Source organism: Stegostoma tigrinum, chromosome 30 (assembly GCF_030684315.1).
Source record: "Stegostoma tigrinum isolate sSteTig4 chromosome 30, sSteTig4.hap1, whole genome shotgun sequence".
Taxonomy (NCBI): Eukaryota; Metazoa; Chordata; class Chondrichthyes; order Orectolobiformes; family Stegostomatidae; genus Stegostoma; species Stegostoma tigrinum.
In genome coordinates, this window is record NC_081383.1 from 43949878 (window position 1) to 43968105 (window position 18228).

General features: G+C 38.4%; 1 protein-coding gene across 1 annotated transcript in view; it reads left to right on the forward strand.

Moving 5' to 3' along the window:
* Window positions 1–17762, forward strand: part of LOC125465955 (zinc finger protein 462-like) — a 63274-nt gene extending 45512 nt beyond the window's left edge. Inside the window, exons 8-10 of the mRNA XM_048559989.2 lie at window positions 1854–1965; window positions 10531–10649; window positions 16392–17762. Of these exons, the coding sequence (XP_048415946.2) occupies window positions 1854–1965; window positions 10531–10649; window positions 16392–16403 (243 nt within the window). The 3' untranslated portion in view covers window positions 16404–17762. The remainder of the gene's footprint in view (window positions 1–1853; window positions 1966–10530; window positions 10650–16391) is intronic.
* The last annotated feature ends 466 nt before the right edge of the window (window positions 17763–18228 follow it).

The following is an 18228-nucleotide window of genomic DNA, read 5'->3' on the forward strand; positions in this document are numbered from 1 at the left end:
CTAGACTTGCCAAACATGGTTTCTCTCTCTTTACCGTATCTTAGTTCCCCTTAGTATCATTAAAAACTTCAACCAAATAGTCCCTTAACATTCAGATTCCAGAGAATATAATCCTGCAATAGGGTTTTTGTTTATTCTAGTAAAACAAAGTATTGGAGTTACTGGAAATCTGAAATAAAAACAGGAAAGTGCTGAAACTACTTTTCAGGTCTGGCAGCATCTGTGGACAGAGAGACAACATTTATATTTGCAGGATCTTACAAAAGATCCTTGATCTGAAATGCTAACTGTTCCTCACAGATGTGACCACTACCTTACAGCATTTTCCAATTTTACTGAGTTTGTTTAATCTCCTCATAAGTTAACCTGGGTTTCATTCTAGAAAATCTTCACTATATTTCTTTTGGAGGAATTACATTCTGAAGATGTTAAGATTCCCAGAATTACCCTGTACTCCATGTGTGGCCAAACCACAACTGGAATAATTAAAGAATAATTTCTATCCCCTGATTCTAATTCTCAAGAAATATGGTCAACATGACATTAGCTTTCTTAATTTTACTGTGTATCTGCTTGTGATATTTTATATTCCGTGTACCTGGACCATCACTGGTTCCAGCTTTTCACCATTGTGAAGTACCTTTGTTCTATTTTCTTTTAGGTCCAAAATGGATGGCCTCACACTTGCATACATTGAAATCTATTGTGATAGTTTGTTTTACCCATTTAATCTTATGGCAATTTTATGCCACCATCAACACTGCCTACAATGCAACTTTTATTGAAAGATTTTGATTTTGCTTTCTTAAATATTTCAATATAGTTTGAACTTGATTTGAGGAATGCAAACAAAAAAATTTTGCTTTCAGAGCAAAATTGACTTGGAGCTTTACATTTGGACATCTGATTCCTACATTATCATTTGACTTACGCATGATGAAATGCAGAATCTGCTGTCTTTCATCTCTGGGCTGCTAGATTTTCATGGCTACTTGGAATTACAGTTTGGAACAAAAGTACCATATGTGCTGTGGCCTCCTAGTGATTCAATGGAGTCAAACTCTATTGTACAATTGAGTTTAAAAGAAGTGTTTTGGAATTGATTGTTATAAATTGGAGCCATCATTTTACTTAAATAGCTCATCACTCAAGTGGATGGTAGGACATGAAGACACAGACAAATATGTAAGTTTAATATTTTTAAAAAAGCATTAAAAGCCTAACATAAATAATGGAAAAGTAAATCTCCAGATCAAAAGTAAAGTTTGTGGAACACTTGCATTACTAATATATTCATTTCCTTTAGCATTTCTCCAAGAATTGTCATGAATTTAAGAGCTAATGAGCATGATCTCATGAACAAGAAACGTGGACAATGAATATTTTAACATGTTTGAGATACATTTTAACAAAGTGTCATCATCGTATGTCAAGAGTCTCAAGTTTCGGTTAAAATCTGATTTATAAAAAGCTGTTTGATTCATTAATTCCCAAAATCAAGGCTAAAATTCATCGTTAGTAAATGTAATTTCAAGCATTTCCACATGAAATGCATTTAATTTTCAAAAGCAACTGCTCTTTTTCTATTTCATTGGAAATAATCTGAATACTTTGTTTCTTTTCATGTAGATAAAATAATACATTCTAAGGCTATTGCAGAATTTCATTCTTATAACTCGATTCCTGTTTAAAATGCCACTGAAACTGATGATGAACAAGTTAAATATAACATATTTATAATATATGCTTGATTTTAATATTTTTAACTGTGCATGCATCTGACATATGACGAATCCATTTAATCATCTACTTTTTGTCATAAAACCATTAATACATTTGTGTTTGTTAAATAGGTGAAATGCAACTTTGATCTGGTGGGTGCGGTGAACCTAAATGAAGCAGACCTAGTTTTTGAAATTGAAGAGTTTCAAAGGAAGAGACTCAAGAAAATCCAGCGTGAACAAAGTGAGAATTTATCACTTACTGAATTTTTTTTTGCAGGAATGAAGTTGACTTTTTCGCATGGGAGATTAGGTAGCTTGAGCCTGGTCCAAAGTAAAACATGGTGGCATCATGTATGTACACATTTATATGCAATACTCAGCCCAACTGGCAGATAAAATTTTCATTCACACACATTTCTGCCCTCAGAATCATTTATTTTAGTTAGACCTTTAGACCATAAGACACAGGAGTGGAAGTAAGGCCATTCGGCCCATCAAGCCCACTCCGCCATTTAAATCATGGCTGATGGGCATTTCAACTCCACTTCCCTGCACTCTCCCCATAGCCCTTGATTCCTTGTAAGATCAAGAATTTGTCGATCTCTGCCTTGAAGGCATCCAACGTCCCGGCCTCCACTGCACTCTGCAGCAATGAATTCCACAAGCCCACCACTCTCTGGCTGAAGAAATGTCGTCTCATTTCACTTTTAAATTTACCCCCTCTAATTTTAAGGCTGTGCTCACGGGTCCTAGTCTCCCTGCCTAATGGAAACAACTTCCTAGCATCCACCCCTTCTAAACCATACATTATCTTGTAAGTTTCTGTTAGATTTCCCCTCAACCTTCTAAACTCTAATGAGTACAATCCCAGGATCCTTAGCCATTCATCATATGTTAAACCTACCATTCCAGGGATCATTCGTGTGAATCTCCGCTGGACACGCTCCAGGGCTAGTATGTCCTTCCTGAGGTGAAGGGCCCAAAATTGGACAGTATTCTAAATGGGGCCTAACTAGAGCTTTATAAAGTCTCAGAAGGACATCATTGCTTTTATATTCCAACCCTCTTGAGATAAGTGACACCATTACATTCGCTTTCTTAATTACGGACTCTACCTGCAAGTTAACCTTTAGAGAATCCTGGACCAACACTCCCAGATCCCTTTGCACTCCTGATTTGCGAATTTTCTCACCGTTTAGAAAATAGTCCATACCTGTATTCTTTTTTTTCTTTGTACTGATCATTTTACAATTATAAATTCCAATGTCCATATTTATAATCAAAACATGTATGCCTGTTGCACTGTAATTATTCTCTCCTAAAATGGTGGTGTTGATGCTTCTGTTTTGCAGTTTGTAGCTTTTTACACTGGAGTGTAACCAACTATTTACTATTTACCAAATTGTCATAAATGACTTTGTTTACTTTTTGTTGTAAAAGTTTTATGTAAAATAGGGAAATGTTGTTTGCCTTAAAAATAAGAACTAAATTATATTCATATAACACTACTGCGTACAGTGGGCTTCCGCTCTCAATTACCATTGCATTTGAATAGCAATCTTGACATTCAGGCCTTTTATGCAAATGATAGTGATAAATGAATCATTACTAAAAGCTAGTGTATGTGTACATTTGTGTTCTCACATTTGTACTCATGCATTTGCCGCAATTCTCCGTAAGTACTTAGAATAAGAGCTGTCATTAAAGTCTTAGACGTCTACAGCACAGGAAAAGGCTCTTTTGGCCCATTGAGTTTGTGCTGGTCAAAAACAACCACCTAATTATTCTCATCCCATTTTCCAGAATTGGCCTGTAGCCTTGTATGCCTTGGCATCACAAGTACCCATCTAAATACCTCTTAAATATTGTGAGGGTTTCTGCCTCTACCAGACTTACAGGCAGTGAGTTTCAGATTCTCACCACCTTCTGGCTGAAAAATGTTTCTGCACACCTCCTCTGAACCTCCTCTTCTTTCCTTCCATTTGTGGCCCCCGGTTGTTGATCCGTCCACCAAGAGGAAGAGTTTCTTCCCTTATCCCCCCTTAAAATAAAATTATGCATCTCCGGTCTGTAACAATGTTGTAGGGCTTGGCCACTAAGAAGGCTGAGTTGTGAAACAAAGTTCTGAAGTGCCCCTCATATGCATCTTTGCATATTCATCATTACAGTGATGAATACAGAAATACAAATCCTTAAAATGCTCTTCACATCTTCAATATTCCACTATTTTCATATAATACGGTCATATTTGTAGAGGGAAAACAAAACCTTTTTAACAGGAAAATGATCTTATCTAAGCATCCGTCATATTCAGGACTTGTGGAAGAAAGCATTACTTCTTTCTTCATTCCATGAAGATGGAATTTTAAAGCCAATATATAATACGCTTTCTGATCACTCTGTGATGGCAATTTAGACTTCTCTTTGAGTTGCAGCAGTCCATGAGTTGAAGATATTTCTGTAATGTTATTGGACAGGGAGCAATGAAGGAATAATGAGTATTTTTTTTGAGGCTAGAATGGTTTGTGAAATGAAAGGGGAATTTTGAGATCATACTGTTCCCTAGTTTGGAGGTAGGGGAGTGTTTATAAGAATTTGTATTTATGCTGCTTGAAGAAACCTAGATGAAGCACTGCAGAGCTTCAATACATAATACATTGCAACCATTTGCCTGTTGTCAGTGGCGGGATTGGATGTTGAACCTGAGCTTGATGCTTTCGTGCTTCACATTGGCTTAGTGAGCTGAATTGGGAGTTTTTTCTCATGCAGCTTTGTACCTTGGAATTTTTTGCAGAACACCCCTCTTGCTGAAACAACTGACTTAATCAAGAAGAGCAACTTAATTTTCTTTGTGGTTTCTCAATAAGTAAGGTCAATATTTTGAGACACTTGTGAGCAATGTTTCCTGTAAAATCCACACACATGCTGGTGGGCAGCAATGTGGAATGTACTACCAGTGAGCTGTAAGCATCACATCCTCCAAAATAAACAACAGCTGGAAAGGGAGAAGAGAAAGTGAAGTTGTGATTGGCACTGTAGCAAGCACAGGAGACTGGGAATCTATGATAGCATGAGCAGCAAGTACAGGGGTTGGTAATCTAGCAGTAATCATCCTTGAGTAGTAATCTCGAGCAGTAGACTAATCTGCTTGGAGACGTGCGTTCAAATCCCACCATATAGTTGGGGTGTTTAAATTAAATTAGTAAATATGGAATAAAATTCTGATAATCACAAGCATACCAGATTTTCAGAACATTTTGCAACTACTAATGAGAAAATCTGCTGTCTTCACCCAGTCTGATTTACGTGAGAATCCATACTTGTAACAATGTGATTGACTCTTAACCACTCTCTGAAATGGCCTAGCAAGCCACTCGGGTTATCAAAATGCTGCAGAAAATTCAAATGATTATAAAATTGAATGAATGGGTCACAACTTCCTAGGTCCTAGAAGCATAAAAAGATGCATCCTGCCCATTTAACCCTGAAAGTCCTCTTCACTGACATTAGGACTCCTACCAAAGTTTGCAAATTTCACCTACAGACTCGGCAAGTAACAGCATGGCATGATACAATTATACTGAATTGTCCCTGACCAAATCTTCCATCACCATTCCTGTGTCTCTCGTACAGGCTGAATTCCCACTGTCAGCTCTGGCACTTCTAATTTTTGCTGCTTGCACTCTGCACTCCTGACCTGACTAGTTCCGTTGCGGGGATATGCATCTCAGTTATTCACGATTTTTGTGGAATTGAGCTAGGTTCTCCAAGTCTCATGGTTTGTTGCACTTTTTAAGCAGTTGTGAACTATAATCTGGATTTGGGAATATTTTGAAAGCTCTGCAAGTATCTTACCCACATTCATTCTTTTTCCCAAATGCTCTCTCCATCCTAACACATGTCACCTCATGCCTCCCACCCTTTTTCCAAGATCCCTAATGGCTCACATACCAGCTCATGTTCCTGCCATTCCCATTCACCGAATATACTCTGCATACAAAATCAGTGAACCATAGTGAAACTGCTCAAAATACTCAAAACACCCATTCACAAATCTTACTTTGGAAAAAAAACTTACTATTCCTACCCATAAACCCCATCAAATGTCAATTTGGCAGACCTTAAAACGTCAACAGCCTTTGAGCACTTCGCATCTCTTCATTTTGAGCAACTAAACATTGAGTTCACAAAAACAATAACCTATCATAACCAATTAAAAGAAGGGTCTATGCCCGAAACGTCTCCTTACCTGCGCCTCTGCTGCTGCTTGGCCTGCTGTGTTCATCCAGCTCTACATCTTGTTATCAAAAGATACCAACAATTCTACAAACATAATGCCCCTCAGAAAAAAATCCTTCAATGAGTCTGGTTTCTCAACCAAGCTTGCACAATAAGGACAGTTGCAAGATCTCTGTGGAACTGGATTACCTCATTTCCATTTCTTTATGTGACGAACGCAAGAAGGTCATACCAGATAGTTTTCAGAAAATTCTATCTTTTAACAATAGAAACAGTACACAACTTCACAGTTGCAAGAATTACAAAAGATCGGGATACTTACTCTTCTTTACCCAAAGCTGTATTGACAACAAGGAACAAGGAACAAAGAACAGTACAGTACAGCATAGCATAGGAATGGGCCCTTCACCCACCGAGCTTCCGTGATGCAAGATACCTCACTAAAATAAAAAATTGTTTCCCTCCGCATTGTCTGCATCTTTCTATTCCCTGCCTATTCATACAAGTGTCAAGATGCCTCTTAATCATTGCTATTGTGTCTCCCTCTACCATCTCCTTTGTGCATAGTTCAGACACGTTGCACCCTCTTTTTTTTCAAAAAAAAACCTGCCTCTCCCATCTGCTTTAAACTTACTCCCTTTTACCCTAGTAATTGACATTTCTACCCCAGGAAAAGACTCTGACTGTCAATTCTATTCATGCTTCCCACCTTTTTGTGAACAGCTGTTTGGTTGCCCCTTATCCTTTTGATGCTGAAGTGAGAACAAACTAAGTTTGTCCAATCTCTCTTCATAACTAATACCCTCCAAACCAGGCACCATCCTGGTAAATCTTTCCTGCACCCCTTCCAAAGCCACCTCATTGTTCTGGTAGTGTGGCAACCAGAACTGTGTGCACTGTTCCAAATGCAGCCTAACTGTAGTTCTACACAGTTGCAACATGACTTGCCAGTTTCTATGTTCTGTGCCCAGACTGATGAAGGCAAGCATGACATATGTCTTCTCAACTACCTTTATCCACTTATATTTCTGTTTTCAGGAACTGTGGACATGTTTGTCAAGATCCTTCTGTGTATTGATGCTACGAAGGGTTCTGCCACTTATACTATATGTCCCTCCTACATCACCTTGCATTTGTCTGGATTAAAACTCCATCTGCTAATTCGCCACCCAAGTTTCCAGCCTGTCTGTATCTTGATGTATTCTCTGGTAATCCTCCTCATTATCCACAACTCCCTCAATCTTTGTGTTATCCTCAAGCATACTAATTGTACCACTTATATTCCTATCCAAATAATTTATACATAAGTATTACAAAACTCAGAGTACATTGGGATCTTGATCAGATGAGCTAATGGGCTGAGGAGTGGCAGATGGAGTTCAATTTATATCAATGTGAAGTGCTATGCTTTGGAAAGGCAAGTCAGGACAGGATGTATACACTTAACGGTAAGGTCTGGGGGCATGTTGCTAAATGAAGAGACCCTCAAGTGCAAGTTCATAGTTTCTTGAAAATGGAATCCGAAGTAGACTGGATAGTGAAGAAGGCATTTGGTATGTTTGCCTTTATTGGTCAGTGCATTGTGTATAGGAGTTGGGAGGTCATATTGTGACTCTACAGGACATTGGTTTGGCCACTTTTGAGGTACTGCATGCAATTCTAGTCTCCCTGCTATACGAAAGCTGTTGTGAAACTTGAAAGGGTTCAGAAAAGATTTACAAGAATGTTGCTAGGGCTGGAGGGTTTGAGCAGTAGAGAGAAACTAAATACACTGGGACTATTTTCCCTGCAGTGTTGGAGGCTGAGGGGTGACCTTATAGAGGTTTACAAAATCATAAAGGGCGTGGATAGGATGAATAGATGAGGTCTTTTCCCCAGGATGGGCAAGTCAAAAAAAAAAACTGGACAGGAATAGGTTAAAGGTGAGAGAGCCAAGATTTGAAAGGACCTAAGGGACAACTTTTTCATGCAGAGGATGCTGTGTGTATGGAATGACCTGCCAGAGGAGGTGATGAAGGCTGGTACAATTACAACACTTTAAAAGGCATCTGGATGTTTATATGAATAGGAAGGGTTTAGAGGGATACGGGCCAAATGCTGGCAAATGGGACTAGATTTATTGAGGATATCTGGTTGGCATGGACATGTTAGACAGGAGGTTCTGTTTCCATGCTGTACAGCTCTGACTGTATAACAGCACTAATCCCTGTGGAACACCACTAGTCACAGATCTCCAATCTGAAAAACTCCCTTCCATCCCTACTCTAGCTTCTATAACTAAGCCAGCTCTGCAACCATCTTACCAACGAACTGCAGATCCCAAGTAACTTCATCTTTTATATCAGCCAGCCTTGATGGACCTTGTCAAAGATTTTGCCAAAGTCCATGTAGACAATATCCATCACCCTTTCCTCATCAATCATCCTTGTCACTTTCTCAAAACTTAATCAAGTTTGTGAGATATGACCTTACCCACACAGCTATGCTGCCTATCGCCAATAAGTCCATATTTTTCTAAGTGAGAGTAAATCCCATTCCTAAGAATCTTCTCCAGTAATTTCCCTATGATTGGCATAAGGCTCATCAGCCTGTAACTTCCCAGATTATCTGCCTTGCCCTCCTCAAAGAAGGCAACAACATTGGTTATTCTCCAGTTCTCTGGGACCTTTCCTGTGAGCAAAGAGGATACAGATTTTGCACGTAGCCCCAGCAATTTTCTCACCTGCCTCCCTCAGCATTCTGGGATATTTGTCTACCCTAATGCTTTTCAAAACACCCACACAGCCTTTTTTTAATACTGACATGCCCTAAAGTATCAACAGACCACCCTGAAGTTTGCCACCCGCCACGTTGTTCTCCTTTGAGAATATAAGTGCGAAGTATTTGTTAAAATGCTGTGTTATGTTATCACAAACTACCTTATGAAATCTCACAGACAATCAAACACTGAAAGAATTCTTTAAACTTTATTGCATGTAGCAACCAAAATAAGACCCTTCAAGTAAGCAAGCCTCACAACCCAATTACTGGATTTATGATAGAATTTACCTACGAGTCCAACAAATGATGCCTTTCTCTTCATGTCCAGCATTCAGTCCTTGTGAAGGGTTGTTCTTTGAAGTTTTGCTGCAGCGGAGTCTTGGAGTTGAATTAATATACAATTGCCTGTCCTTCAAAATTTATGGTGTGATGTTATTCACGATCCTGTTATGTTCTTTCATCCAAAACATTGCAAGTCTGCAGCATCCTTTCTTATTGAAAGTAGCTTCCCTGTTCCTTGTTATGTTAGGTATTGACTGTCTATTTAAAGACTCAACTTTCCTGAAGTTAACTCCTTATAATTCTTCTGCAGGGCAACCATTTGATCTTGTGGCTTAAAGCAGCCAGTTATCAAGCAGTTGTTAAAACAGTTTTACTTATGTACCTTCAACTCCTCCTTTTCCCAGGCATAGCTAATTGCTTTCAGTTCCTTTGCAAGTTTGTCCTCGTCCCTTAACAATTTATTCCAGGCATAGTTATTGCTGATTCTTTCAACCCATGAACAATTAAAGTTCTGAATTTTACAATATCCCATTAAGGACCTCACCGACTTCCTTTAGCTCCACACACAAATTCCCTCCTTTGTCCATGAGTGGACCTACCCTTTTCTTCACTATCCTCATGCTCCGTACATATGCTTTGGGATTTTCCTTAATCCTGTTTGCCAAAGGCAGACATTTCACGGCCTGTTTTAGCCCTCCTAATTCCGTGGGTTCTTTCCTGCTATTTTATGTTCTTAGGGGGCCCTGACTGTCTTCAGTTCCCTAAACCCAACAAGTGCCTCCTTTTTTTGACTAAGCTGTCAATTTCTCTTGTTATCCAAGGATCCCGAATTTTGCTATCCTTATCCGTCATTTTCATAGGAACATGCTGATCCTGAACTGTAGTCACCTAGCCTTTTTAAAACATTCCCATGTGGATTTACCCTCAAACAGACTTTCCCAATCTACATTCCGCAGTTTCTGCCTAATATTGTGGTAGTTAGCCTTCTCCTATTTCAGTACTTTGATGCTAGGGGCTACTGTTATCCATAAGTAGCTTAAAACTTACAGAATTATAGTTACCATTCCCCAAAATGCTTTCCCACTGAAACTCCCATTGCCTAGCTGGTTCATTCCCCAATACCAGGCCTAGTATGGCCCATTCCATAGTTGGACTACTTGCATATTGTTGCAAAAGATCCACCTGGACACACCTAACAAATGCCATCCTGTCAAAAGCCAAAGTGCTTTCATGGTAAGTACCACAATAGGCCATGTCATTATTTTGTTCCAAAAATGGTTACTATAAATAAGGTAGGCCCGAAACATCAGCTTTTGTGCTCCTAAGATACTGCTTGGCCTGCTGTGTTCATCCAGCTTCACACTTCGTTATCTACTATAAATAAGGGAATGTATTGCAATGAGACTCTGTTCAGGAATTGGTCTCACCACCTCTCAAGGCCAATTATAGATGGTCAATAAACATTCCCTAAATGAGTATAAAACAAAATGGCATGTTAAGTTCCCTTTGTTTTCTGTTGCTCCAGGAATTCAAAGGTGCACAAGACATAATTGTTCATCTAAAGCAACCCAATTTCCCTGTGAATTTTGTGGTCGAAGGTTCCTGAATCACTCAGAATGGAAATGTCACGTTCAAAGACACTCCGTAAGTTGCACTGATTTGTTCAATAATTCTACCAGTTACAAAGACGAGCGAATTTTTTTTTAACAAAAGACTGAGACATTAAGATGGCCAGCTTGTTAAGAGTTCATGTTAAATATTTCAAGGCTAACCTGTGTAGCAGTTCTGTGCTTATCCACTACCATTTAACAATGAAGTGTGCACTTCACATAATTACATTGTTTCCTCTTCCTAATATACCAGTGTTGCCCTGTGTTCTGCCTACAATGAGGAAGTTGTTGATTTCTTTTTTGGAGAGAATCTTTCCTTTTTGTATTATTTCAGACAATCTTTTAAATGATTTGCATGAGAATACAGAAGGCATGGTTAGTAAGTTTGCAGACGACACCAAAATCAGTGACATTGTAGACAATGAAGAAGGTTTTCTAAGATTACGAAGGGATCTTGATGAAATGGGTCAATGGGCTGAAAAACGCCAGTTGGCGTTCAGCGTGGATAAATGCAAGGCATTGTGTTTTGGTACAACAAGTGAGGGTAGGGGTTATACAATTAGTGGTAGGATCTTGGGTAGTGTTGTAGAACCGAGGGACCCAAGGGTTCAGGTACACATTTCTTTGCAGTTTGTGTCACATATAGACAGGGTGGTTAAAAGGGCACACTTGCCTTCACTCAGTCCTTTGAGTATTGGAGTTGGCAAGTCATGGTGAGGTTGTACAGGACATCTGTAAGGCCTCTTCAGAGATACTGTGTCAAGTTCTGGTCACCCAGTTAAATGAAGGATATTATTAAGCTGGACAGGGTTCAGAAGAGATTTACTGGGGTGTTGCTGATTTTGGAGAGTTTGAGTTATAAAGAGAGGCTGAATAGGCTGGGACTTCTTTCACTGGAGTGTAGCAAGTTGAGAAGTGACCTTATGGAAGTTTGTAAAATAATGAGGTGTATAGATAGAGTTAATGATAGTTGTCATCTTTTCACTCGATGGGGGATTTCAAGACTCAAGGGCATATTTTTAAGGTGAGAGGAGAGAAATTTTGAAAAGGACATGACGGGCATATTTTTTTTTTACACGGAACGGTTCATGTGTGGAATGACCTTCCAGAGGATGTGTACAATTACAACATTTAAAAGACATTTGGATAAGTACATGAATAGGAAAGGTTTGGAGGGATATGGACCAGGATCATGTCCAGGTGGAAGGGACTAGTTTAGTTTGGGATTATTGTCAGCATGGACTGGTTTGACTGAAGGCCCTGTTTCCATGCTGTATGGCTCTATGGCAATTAAACATGTGAGAAGCCCAAACAATACTAAAATATTTGGTTTGTACCCTTTAATTGGAAATAGTTTGGCTGACTACTTTGCACCTTATTTGTGCTAACCCAGTTGAAAATCTCTCTGATTCATTGAAATGCATACTTTAAGAGTAATATCAGGTAAATGAATGTTTCCTTGACCAAGTATAAATCAGCTTGCATTTCATCTATGTGATACATCAAATCTGGCCTTCTGCAGCTTGTCATGGTGCAAACCATTGTGGCCAATCCTTTTTGATCATAGGGGAGGCACAACTTCAAAAACCTGTCCAACCCCAAAGTTTGAGAATGGAAAACACTAGCTAACGAGGAATTTTCTAAGTGCAATACTAAGACATCCTTAACAATTAATTCCAGCAATTCCCAGTGACTAATGTTAGTCTAACAGGTACGACTTTCAAGTTGATGGCTCCATTCCCAATTAAGGATTTTCGGAAAATCTTGGCTAGAATGGCCACAATCTCTGCAATTTTCTCTTTCAGGAACCTAGGTTGTCAGCCAGTACTTCACAAACTGTTTTTGATCACGACTCCATTTTGATGAATGAGAATTACTGGAGCCCCAGAATTGTTAGAGGTTGTTCAGACTGTGTAGGATTTTTAAGTAGAAAGTGGCATCTTTTCTGTCCTTAACTTCCTGATTGAGCCATGGATGGACCTTTCTTGCTGAGCTTCTGTTTTTCACTCGTCATTATTGTCAATGGATTTTCACCATCAGTTCTCTCCTCATTCCTATCCAGTTGGCTTTAAGTTTAGCATTTGTGTTTGTAATTTGGTATGTCACTTTCAAACTCAACATGAAATTCAGTAGTATTATTAGGATTTTCCAAAAATCCTTATCAGGGATAGATCCAACAGCTTGAAGCCAGAACTGCATGTTTGTTAGTCTAGTTGTATAATACAAGATTTCAAATAGATTTGTCTCTAGTTTGGCAAATAAACTCCTCTTGTCGATTTGATCATCCTAGTCTACACGTTACCAAGTTGGGTAGCGTATTCATGAATTGAACTCGGGGAGTTAGAACTTGTTGGTTAAAAAACTTTGGGGGTGGGAGAGAAAGTGCTGTGGCCCCTTTAAGAGCTTGTGCTTCGTCTGTGCTTGAAAGTTTACAAATGGAGGTGCACAGAGTGTGCCTGAATGGAAACATTTTCTATAGAACAGCCAAGTGGCATTTTTCCAAGACGACAAGTTTGAATTTGGCCAATTAATTTAAACAAAGCACCTAGATAGAAAAAGCTAATTGAATTTAAATCTGATAGTGTTAACAACCCGAAACCAATCATATTATAAGAATTTGATTATGTCATTACGGGTACATAAGACAAAGATATTTGGAAAGTTGGGGAGAGCCAACTGCCGTCTGAAAGAGAGAGCTAGCTGCCACCTCTGCCAGAGTAAGCACCATTCAGCTCTCCAAGAAAGATCATCTAATTAATTAAAGGTACCACTGTATTTTCTCTCCAAGTTCTCAATAAAGAAATTATAGAAATAAAATAACCCTGACAACAGAATTAGCAGAAGAAAGATGTTTGTGAAGAGACTAGAGATGACAGAAGATTCCAGAAGACAGTCTGTGTGATCTTGGAGAGATTAAGTTATAATTTATTGTTTCTTATTAGTTGGGTTTATATTAGTCGTACTTGTCCTTATTTTAACAGCATTCCAGTAGAATTTAGACTAGTTAGAGAGCAGTTGTTAGTCTAAGGGTGAATTGTTGGTTTGTTTGACATTTTGTTAATTTGTTCATTGTTGGGTTAAATAAATTGTTTCTTGTTACTTGTAAAGTGTAGATCAAGGATTTTTTTCTTCTCTTAACTACTCTTTTAATAGGTTGAGGGGAAAGATGAGCTTCTCTGGGTGTTTCGTGGGTAATTATTGGAGGGGAACTCCTAATCCCATCATAACAGATTGGGGTTTGAGCTTTAGTTTAATTATCAGAGGGGTTTAGCCATTCCCCAAGGTAACATACATGAAGACCAAAGTGCCCCATAATCATTGCTTCGCCTTTGTTACTATCTCAGAATGTAAATATATAGCAGGAATGGAAAAGGAAAAAAAAACTATACGTTCAAGGCAACTTACAGGAAAAGGCCATTTGATCTCAATGGAATCATACAAATTACCATGTAGCTTGCAATATTACCTCTTAATAATCTTACCTTTAGTGGCCATTTACTGCAGTGCATGGTGCCTTTACATTAATTCGCCCAGCTGCATGTATGGCTTATCTCTGAGAAATAGTTCTGACCTGCAGTTAATAATTGGATCTGCTACACACCCTTAAATGGAAGAAGGGTATCTAATAGAACATAGAACATTACAGCACAGTACAGGCCCTTCAACTCTCGATGTTGTGCCGACCTGTCATACAGATCTGAAGCCCATCTAACCTACACTATTCCATGTACGTCCATATGCTATTCTAGTGACGACTTAAATGTACCTAAAGTTGGCAAACCTACTACCAAAGCGTTCCATTCCCTTACTACTCTCTGAATAAAGAAACTACCTCTGACATCTGTCCTATATCTTTCACCCCTCAATTTAAAGCTATGCCCCCTCGTGCTCGCCATCACCATGTGTGGTTGCAATGTTTCCCTCCCTGCAAGTGTTGGGAGAGTTGGTGAGAATATAAAGTATTTGAACAAGTTGGCACTGGGGAGGTATTGGCTTAGAAGTTTTAGGACTTTCTTGATGGCACTTCAGTGGTTAATCAGCAGGCACTTAAGGGCCTCAAATCTCAATTTATCCAAGTGTTTACCCTAGAAATGCTGCTGGTTTCCTGATGTGGGAGGGGGTTTCTCTGTTGCTGTCAAACTGGAGGTATTCCGAAGTATGGATAAGGTGCTGGTGGGCGGCTTCTGAAAGCTGTACCCTCTGAATCCCCTCTCCCTGCTGTGCCATGCCACAAGTAGTAAAGAAAAAGACATAGATAACAAAGCGTGAAGCTGGATGAACACAGCAGGCCAAGCAGCATCTCAGGAGCACAAAAGCTGACGTTTCGGGCCTAGACCCTTCATCAGAGAGCTGTCTCTGATGAAGGGCCTAGGCCCGAAACGTCAGCTTTTGTGCTCCTGAGATGCTGCTTGGCCTGCTGTGTTCATCCAGCTTCATACTTTATTATCTTGGATTCTCCAGCATCTGCAGTTCCCATTATCTCTGAAGAAAAAGACATACCTTCTTTTTGTTGGATTCTTTGAAAAGTAAGCCATAAGCAGGCTTCAGGAACTGAAAGTTCCTGGCCTCTGGCTGGCAGGTTCTGCTGTGTGTGGATACTGCTGTTGAGGTCTCTGAAAAGCCAAGAAATGCACTGGTCATCTCTTCAGCAAATTGGCATGTGGTTCAGCAAACTTTCTCAGTGGTAGTGGCAACATGTTAATGGATGTCCAGCATATTTAGTCCAAAAAGAAGAAACTCGTGTTCTTGAGTATTTGTGAATAGTGGATTGGGCTTATGGCAATGCGAGGTGGTCAAGGAGAGTTGAATGATGCATCGATTGGAGCTCAGGTCCTTACTATTTCAAATACTTCTGTTAATTTTTTTAACTAAGTTTATCACTCGGTTTGGCTTTTGGCACTAAAAGAAGAGCAGTAGAGAAACATGCCTCAAAGTTTTAATGGAGGCATTCAGATTTGTATTATGGAAACTTATTTTTTTCACATCATCAATTTTGCAGTTTCGCATCTTGGCTTCAACATGTGTACAATAAATATAAGTTCAATTTATTCAACCTTTCAAGAAGATTAGTAAAGGTCATACGGTGGTGGCAAACTCAATATCTGAATCATGATGTGTGTATTTTTTAATGGAAATAAACTATTAGGCTGTATGTCATTTGTAAAATATCTGGTAACTGCACAAAGCAAAACCAATCGCACCAATTTGATTGCAGTTAAAACCTCATACTGAACTGCCACTGCTGTAGTTCAAAATAAAATGGCAGGGAGGGAAATAGCAGATACAGGTCTCTGGGAATAGCCTTCAAATGCTATGCTTGACAGCAGTGTTTTTTTAAACTGCAGTATGGTACTTGCTATTGGATATGATCTTAATCTTTCAAAACAGGACACTGAGACTTTCACAATGTACTAACCAGATCATACCAAGTGAACTGTAGTCACATACTGTAAAAAAATCATTGATACACCAGGGAAATTGCAACAAGATTGATCCCAATGGGAAGGAAACCATTTTGAGAATGATTCTGAGAAACTCAAGTCCACCAGTTTAGAAACAGTGCCCTTGGAGTGAACTCATTGAGTGATAGTGAAAATTCACACTTCAAAAAACTTCATATGAGGTCAGATTTTGTGGCAGCAAGATGATTGAATTTGATAGACTTTGCTGATCCTTCTAATGCTAATTTATTTTGGGACAATGATACACGGATCTAGCAATTTTTAAGATGGTTTGTTTTGTGACTGTTGCTAATGATTATATTTGCAATAACCAGCTTGGGAGTTGATGAGGACATATTGAGAGGAAACCAGAAAGAATTTGTGAATGAAGACCAGAAATCTCAACATCTTCAGGAAAACAGGACTCTTCTTCTTCCAAATACTGTCAGTGAGTTTTTGTCAATCATTGTTGTGGTTCTTGTTGAAACACCTGAGGAATAAAAGCAAAATTGTGTTCTTTGCATTTTGTTTTGATTAATGTGGTGAACAATAACCTTGGAAGACCTATAAATAGAGAGTGCGTGCTTTATAATTCTGTATGAAAAGTTATGGCACGTATGTTTGAATAAAACATTTCTTTTTTCCCCCACAGCAGTGATCTGTCAACTAGAATTTGCCTTTGTTATGAAATTGATTTAAGCTGTTAGTATTTCTATATCTCCAGCCTTCTGGTGTATTATAACTGGGAAGTGTTGTGACCTGATATTTATGGTGGGAATTTATAATGTCTGTGTATAAAATATTTGCTCATTGAATTTGCATCTTTGAATATGATTGGCTAATCATAATTCCAATTATTGTTGCACTAGTTCTAGCAGTTGTCATTCTAGAATAAATACTAAAATTGATTAAATGCAACTACTCTAAATTGACCAAAAGTTCACATCAAGACAATTCTTGAAAGTTATCAACTTTTATTGAAGTTCACAACAAGACATGCATGTATGTTGATGAGCATGTTCCAATATGTGCGCACATTATTTTTCCATGCCTTGCAGGTTATTAAGATATTAAAAAACAGTGAAGAAAAGCAAATTCTCAACCACAGAACATTTTTGCTAAAGTGTAATAACTGAGATAAGGGCAATTGCTTCACTTTATCAGAAGTAGAGATGCAAATTTACTGTGGTGACAAAATTAACATATTGTTGACCTCTGTAGTAGTTTCATAACTCTAGTTGATGATGAACCTGAGATCGCGAGACATCTTTTCCTACCCAGAAAACATTAAACAGCATTTGTTCCCTGTACTTTATCTTTCACTGAACGCACACAAACCTGTGGAAGAAAGCTTTCAAAATTAAACATAAATTTGATATTTAAAGTTATGTTCCTATGTACATTCAATGGTTTTCAACTAATTTGATTAAAAATGTACATATTATGCATTCCATTACACTTCTAATCTACGTACTTTTCAGTGTGTAATCTCTTCAAACACGTCACCCTTCCCAAGATTAAAATATGAATTTTTGGGTTTAAAAAATTAAATGGCAGAGCTATACGGTAGAAATTGAGAGCTAGCAAGCCAGACAATCTTTAATTTCATTTAATGTTTATGTTTGTAATAGTTTAATTCAGATGGCATTTTGAATTAAATGAATTTCCTGCCAAGTGCACTGTTTAAGAACGTTGGCAGTTTTCCTATGGATGGTTGTTTTAGTTGTACTGATAGGATTTACAGAACAACAATATACTTAAGTTCTCCAGTATTGGAGCAAAAGTCTGCATTTAAATAACTGTTGACTTGGATTTAATTTCTGTTGAAATAAAATGTTTTTGTGTTAAATTGAGTATTTCAGTGCTCATGTTCTGTGTCTTTAAAACATGTAATTATCTTCTCTTTGGTTAAACATTATTGAAATTATAATATTTGTTCAAATACTTGGAGATGTTTGTACTTTTTTTTTCTGAATTTGGATTTAAAATTAGAAAAGCCAATGTTCTATTGTGGTTGCCAGCTGAGGTGCCCACGTCACTTATGTCAATCTTCAGCCAACTTAATTCACTCCTTATAAAATCAAGAAATGGCTGAAAGCACTGGATGCATCGAAGACTTTGGATCCTAACAATATCACAACTGCATCTAGAACTAGATGTGTCTCCAACCAA